This window comes from Mus musculus, chromosome 15, assembly GCF_000001635.26.
Source record: "Mus musculus strain C57BL/6J chromosome 15, GRCm38.p6 C57BL/6J".
NCBI classification, from domain to species: domain Eukaryota; kingdom Metazoa; phylum Chordata; class Mammalia; order Rodentia; family Muridae; genus Mus; species Mus musculus.
Window position 1 is genome coordinate 99,468,579 of NC_000081.6, and position 6,576 is coordinate 99,475,154.

Consider the following 6,576-nt stretch of genomic DNA (forward strand, 5'->3'; position numbering starts at 1 on the left):
GCTCTTCTGGGCTTAGGAAGGGGAGGGCGCTGTCTCGGTTGTAAAAGTATGCGTGAGGGCAGGCAAGAGACAGATCAGAAGGAAGTACCGCCACACGGACAGACAGATGGACGCTGTGAACGGGATTTACACGCTACTGAAGGATTTGCTGGGCTTTGCGCCTCTTTCAGCATGGGGAGTGTAAAGATGCCAACTGAAGTTCCTAGGGTGTGCAATAAATAAATGCCACAGTGGGGCCGAGGTTAGGCGTGGAAGTGGGGTTAGTTTGCTTTTGGGATGTGAGGTGATATATCATTAAGATGCCTAATAACTACTTCAGAGGGAATTATGATTACAGAACAGGAAAATATTGGCCCAGAACCCTGGGAGTGGGCTACCAGTATATTTAGGAGCCAGTAGGGTGTAGATACATGAAATGATCAGAAATAGAAGGCCTTTCTCCAGGAGGCTAGACAGAATCCTAAGCTGTCAAAAGTATTGTCTCGTCCACTTGTGTCAGAATCAAGATGCTTGCTAAAAACAGGACCTTCACTGTGAATGTACTTAATGCCATAGGACTGTATACTTAAAAATGGCCAGCATGCGGGCTGGAGAGATGGCTCAGTAGCCAACAGCACTGGCTGCTCTTGAAGGATCAGGAGTACAAGAACCCACGTGGTAGTGACTCACAGCCATCTGTTAACTCCGGTCCCAGGGAATCTGATGCCCTCTTCTGGTCTCTTTGGGAACTGCATGCACATGGAGCATAGATATTCATACAGGCAAAACAAAATACACAGGAAATATATAAACTAAGACAGCCAAGGCTACATAGATACCTTGTCTTAAAAGACAAACAAATAAACAAAAAGTCCCCAAAAATCATAAAAAGGAAAACACAATAGAATCAGGCTGGGGATGCAGCCCACTGGCAGAGTGATTGCAGAGTGTCTGCAGGGTCCAGCCCTGTGCCTGATCCTTAGTCCCTGAAAATCAGAGAGGGGGAGGGGGAAAGAGAGAAGGAAAATGAGATTACTGAGCTGTACTGCAGACCCAAATTGCTATCTACCTCAGGGTTCATAATTTAAATTTTACTTTATTGTGGGGGATGAGAAGACTAGGGATCAAATTTTGCAAGAATTTGGTAAATACTCTGCGATTAAGCTTTACCCAAGCCATAAATATCTGTTGTCATTACTTTCTATTTTATTTTATTTAAAGACAGGGACTCATGTAGCCCAGGCTGGCCTTAAACTCCTGATCCTCCTGCCCCTGCCTGCCAAGTGCCTAGATTACAGGCATCCACCACTACGCCCAGCTTCTAGTATCTGTAAGTACTGTGCCAAGGCCTGTCTGGCTCTAGATATCTGCTTGACTGGCCATTTCCTGTAGCCAGGCCAGCACCTCATTATACACGAAGATCTCATTGTGAGGCTTTACCTCAAGGCAGGTCCTGTATCCCCAGAAAATGCCAGAAGAAACCAGATCAGATTTTAAGGAGAGCAAAGAAACGACACAGCCTTTTTCGTTCTTTCTTTTTTTAATAAATAACCCCTTAGAGCTGGAGATGAGGTTTGGTGTTAGACTCGCTGCCGAGCACACCCGATACCCTAATGCTTCTCAGGAAACAAATCAACTTCCCAAAGAGCAGTTTCACTCCTCAAGAACATACTCTCCGTCCAGCTGCCTCGTTCACTGTCCCGCGAACTCATTCCCGTGGGAGCTATTCCAAACAACAGGGAACACGGACTGTGCCTTTCAGCCGCTTGCTTCAGACACTTTGCCAAAAGCCCCTGCCAGGTCTCAAGGCTGCCTGATGTCTCTGGGATCCAAACTCGATTCTCCGTGTTAAAGCTCCACGGTATCTCTTTACTGGTGTGTGTCCCGTGGCCTTCGGAATCTTAATCTGTCCGTGTCTCTTTTGTTGACGATTCGGGGATTGCCTGAGTCTCGTGGGTGTGCTTTGCTCTGAAGAGCAGAAGGCTTCGGTCCCAACTGGTGTTGCCGAAACAGCACGCTAACTCCATCCCGTGGTCCTGCGTCAAGATCCGCACGATCTGCTTGGCCATGTCACCTCGGATGGCCAGCGAGCGGAAGTGATCAAAACTGTGGAGTCCCAGCTTGCGCAGGCGCCTTGCAGCTGCCCGGTAACACTTCCAGGGTTGTGGCTCCACGAGGAGGTAGCTGCAGAGAGAGGAGACGTGGGCCAGGAACTCGCACAGACCACGGTCCCCGTGGTTCAGATGAATCCACATGGTTACTGACATGCAGAAGACCATGTCAAAAACGGAACGCCCAAACTGGCTCAAGAAAGAACTCAAGGGAACCTTCCTGCTCTCTTGATCCATGATGTCCAGGGTGATAAAGGTCAAAGCCTCAGGGAAGGGACAGTCTCTTTCAGCCCTCTCCACAAGGACTGGATCTATATCACAGCAGAGGATGCGGAGTTCTCTGGATGCACCGGAGCAGGTCTCCCCATCGCGAGGGGAAAGGAAATGTTTGTACAGAGCCACACTCAGATCCTAGAGGAATCCAAAAGAGCCTTGTCATTGCAGCTCTCTAACAGTGCGTGGAAAAGAAACCTCTCATCCTTTGAGACCGCCACTGACCTCTGCCTGTACCGGAAGTGAGGCTCTTAACATAATAATCTAGAGAGGATATTTTTTTTCATGAGCAGACTCTTAGCGCCCCCTAGGGGCTGCGAGCTATAATGCACCCACCCTGTACCCTACATTCAGTTTTTACCTTTTCTTTTTCTTCCTTCCTTCCTTCCTTTCTTTTTAAATCAGTCTTAAGTGGCTCAACTCAAACTCATGTAGCCGAGGATAGCCCTGAACTCCTGATTTCCCTACCCGTGCCTGGCTACCTGGACCCTGACCCTGACAACAGATTGAGTTGTACAGTTGAAAGTTATAAACCAAACGATATGACAAAGGCCAGCAAAGAGCTCAGGGCAGTGTTTCCCAGCTTAAACAATATATTGGCATATTCTATTCATTATCCCTTTCTGGGTGTCTCATATCCAAAGGAAAGTACTCCGGAAGTGTGAGTGGTGTCCCTCGTCGGGAAGCTGGGGAATAAAGCAGTACCTGGTAAAAACCTGTTTTCTCGGAGTCGGCAAAGTCTGGGCTCTAGGAAGCTCTCACCCGGCCTTGCCTCTACCGTGTGAGCTTGCACCGCCTCCTGAAACCGCCTCTGCCTTTGAAGCCACCACTCTTAAAAGTCTCTGTGAGTCTTTCTAGCCGGGAGTGTGATGATCTGATCTGGCCACCCATCTTAGCACGCTTCTGACTCTCAAACGAGACACCACCTCTTCCCTCTAACTGTAACTAATTCAAACACGTGGTTTTGTGCAGTCTCTGTCACCTCTGCAACTTCTCACGCGGGTGAAGAACACACATGGCGGGAACCACTCGGCTGTTCAAGTGTGAACGAGTCATTCATTCATGGCAACGGGGTATTAGCAATAACAGCATAAAACTGAGGAGCTTGGCTTGATACACCCAAGTAGTGGTGGCACACGCCTTTAATCCCAGCACTTGGGAGGCAGAGGCAGGCGGATTTCTGAGTTCGAGGCCAGCCTGGTCTACAGAGTGAGTTCCAGGACTACACAGACAAACTCTGTCTCAAAAAACAACAACAAAAAAAAAAACCAAAAACTTTCAAAGACATACTGCTGAAGAGGAAAATCAAGTAGATGGCAAGTTTCCTCCTTTTTTGTTTTTTGTTTTTGTTTTTTAAATAAGTCTATGTAGACCAGACTGGTCTCTTAACAGTTTGGGATCTCCCAGCTTCAGCCTCCCAAATGCTGGTATTACTGTCAGACAAGTTTTCCTTTATACAAAATCCCAAAGTGGGAAAATTAAACCATATTGTTTAGGGTTAGAAAATGAGTAAGATTTAAAAAAATAAAAATAAATTTAAAAAATAAATTTAAAAATAAATTTAAAAAGAAAATGAGAATTATATAAACAAAAGCAAGACAATAACAGGCTAACTGTTGCCTGTGGGTGAAAGGGGCTTTTAAAATAGGAAACGACATATAAAGGTTTTTGGGGGCTGACGATGAGAGTGATCACAACGGTGTTTGCCTTATAACTTGTACAGTACAGACTTATGTTTTATGTACTTTCATGAAAGTATGGAATAATTCACATTAAACTCCACATTTTAAAAATTATGGATCAAGGTTATTTACTTAGTTAGCTAAAGTCACATGGACACTAATAATAAGACTTCGGCTACATAAAGTTCCTTTTATTCAAACCAGGCTTTTCTAACTATTTTTAAAAATTATCTTTTGTATGTGTATGCATGAGTCTTAGTGCTTACACATGCTAATATGTGTACGGATGCCCAGAGGGGCCAGAAGAGGACTTCTGCTCTGCTGAAATTAGAGTTCCAGGTGGTTGTGAGCTGCCCTCAAGGATGCTGGGAATGGAACTTAGGTCCTCTGAAAGAACAGCGCTCTGAAGAATGGAGCTGAGTTCCTAGAACCCCTTCTAACTTAACAATACACAAGTTACCTCCGGGGTCATCTTAAAATACAGATGCTGGCTAAGTAGACGGGGGTGGGGGTGGGGTAGGCTGAGATTCTGTGTGTCTAACAAACTGCACAGTCACACTAACTTTGTTCAAAGTCACAGTTGAAGGCACAAGGACCCACACCACGCCACTAAATTTCCTCCTACCCTGATTTGCTTCCCTCCTATCGGACTCTGTTTTTGAGGCCGGCATGGTCTCCATATTGAGGGCAGAGAGAACTTGTGTAAAACAAAAATGAGTGGATAAATGCGTAAATAAATAAATGTTCAAAAGTAAACTTGAGAACAACTGCCTTAGTCAATTGCAACCGTGTCCTTTCTACTGTGGCTCTGTATATACTGTTTACAATTTTAAAATCTTTTTTTTAAAAATGTTTTTCTTTTCTGTTTTTCTGCTGGTTTCCTATACCACGGTGACACGTTTACAGGGACACACACCCAGCTGGTTACTGTAGTCTATAACCAAAAGCTCTCCTCAACTGAGACCCTCAAAGGTCTTCACCACCCACCAATGTCTCTTTTTTGTCGTTTTTGGAAACATGGTCTTAGTAGCCTAGGCTAGCTTCAGACTTGTGGGAATGCTTGTCTTCTGAGAGCTAGAATTACACGTGGGCAAAAGGTCTATCCCTGGACTCTGGTGATGGAATGTGGAGCGAATGGCGGAGGGTCCTAACCATTTGTAATGTTGGATAAAACTGCCCGCTTCACTGGGACATCCACTAACTAGCTACAAATAGGCGAGACTGTTATTTCCTTATTTTTGCTGCGGTTTGACTCTAATCATTACATGTCTGAAAACACTCTGCGGTGGGAAAGGTGGTTAAGGCTTCCTCCTCTGGCCGGATGATCTATTTTCTTTCTTGATCCCTCTCTACTGTTCACCGTTGTACTCTGTTAGCACAAGTAAATAAGGATCTGGCTCCAGGTCTGTCTTGCACTGTATATCTACAGCCTTAAGTTTCAGCCGTGATTACGTCACCCTGGCTCTTATCTTTTAGGAATCAGGATTCCCAGATTTTTTGGGGGGGGGAAGGGAAGGGGATCCCCGTTCCCCAGCCAAGAAGACCAGCAAAGCAAGAGAGGAGGCAAACGCCGGAAGTCCAGATCAGACGGTCCTCCTCCCCAGCGGTCTGGCGGGAATTTTTGGAATGAGTTGTGGATTGCTCAAAATTCCTCACTCGGCCGTGGGGCCCCAAAGGGAGGGCTGGGACGTGCACGTGTCTGTCAAGGCTATACTTTAAAAGCCCACTCTGGGCTTTGAGTTTTGATGCCACGCCCAGGCCAGCACCACGGAGGACGCGGAGGCTGACCATCGCTGGGCTCCCGGCGCTCCGATCCCTGCCGCGTCACTCACCCCGGAGTTACACCCCACGTCGAGCCCTAGGATCGGCCTCTTCTCGGGACCCTCGGGAGGGAAGAGCTGCCGAAGAAGCTCCGGGGGCAGAAGGCGGAGCCTTTGCTCGGGAGGGTGGAAGCGGGAATAATGAGGGAAATTTCCGAACGGGGCGGCCCCGGGTTCCAGAGCCCCCGGATGCTCTTCCTCCACAGCCTCTCCAACGCCCCCTCTTGACAATGTCCCGTCTGCGGCCATCACGCTCTGTCCCTCGGTTGGGGCGGAACCGGAAGTCTGGAGCCCGCGGAGGGAGGGGGCGAGCGCAGCGCCAGCGCGCATGCGCCTAGGGTAGAGGTCTGAAAGAAGGTGAGTTTAGGTAGGTGAGAAGACCCCAGTGCCTAGTCGGGGCTTTCGGTATCCTATTGGAGGCCGTGATCGTCCCCTCTTACTTAACGGACTTGCCCAACTTGAGTTGAACCTTGGGCCACTGACCAAAGCAAGGAGTTTGTGGGGGTCTTGAAAGTGAAGTTGGTCCAAGTTTCTTTCTTTTCAGATACACAAAGTGAGCTGTAAGGAAGGGGGATTCCTTGTCTGGGGAGTATGTGTGTGTGTGGGGCCTGTGACGGGGTCACACAACAATGCACTGACACAGGAACTTGAGCCTGGTTTAGAAAACGTAGCTGGAAGCTCTAGAACACTTAAGGTGCCACAAGGGGACCG

At 47.6% G+C, this 6,576-nt stretch overlaps 1 protein-coding gene across 1 annotated transcript; it reads right to left on the reverse strand.

Moving 5' to 3' along the window:
- Positions 1–1,505: 1,505 nt before the first annotated feature.
- On the reverse strand, positions 1,506–6,152 carry Bcdin3d (BCDIN3 domain containing). The gene is made up of 2 exons (NM_029236.2): positions 5,878–6,152; positions 1,506–2,501 (listed from the first exon to the last, which is right to left on the reverse strand). Exons 1-2 carry the CDS (start codon positions 6,112–6,114, stop codon positions 1,881–1,883), a joined length of 858 nt encoding a protein of 285 aa, NP_083512.2. The 5' UTR covers positions 6,115–6,152; the 3' UTR covers positions 1,506–1,880.
- Between the last annotated feature and the right edge of the window lie 424 nt (positions 6,153–6,576).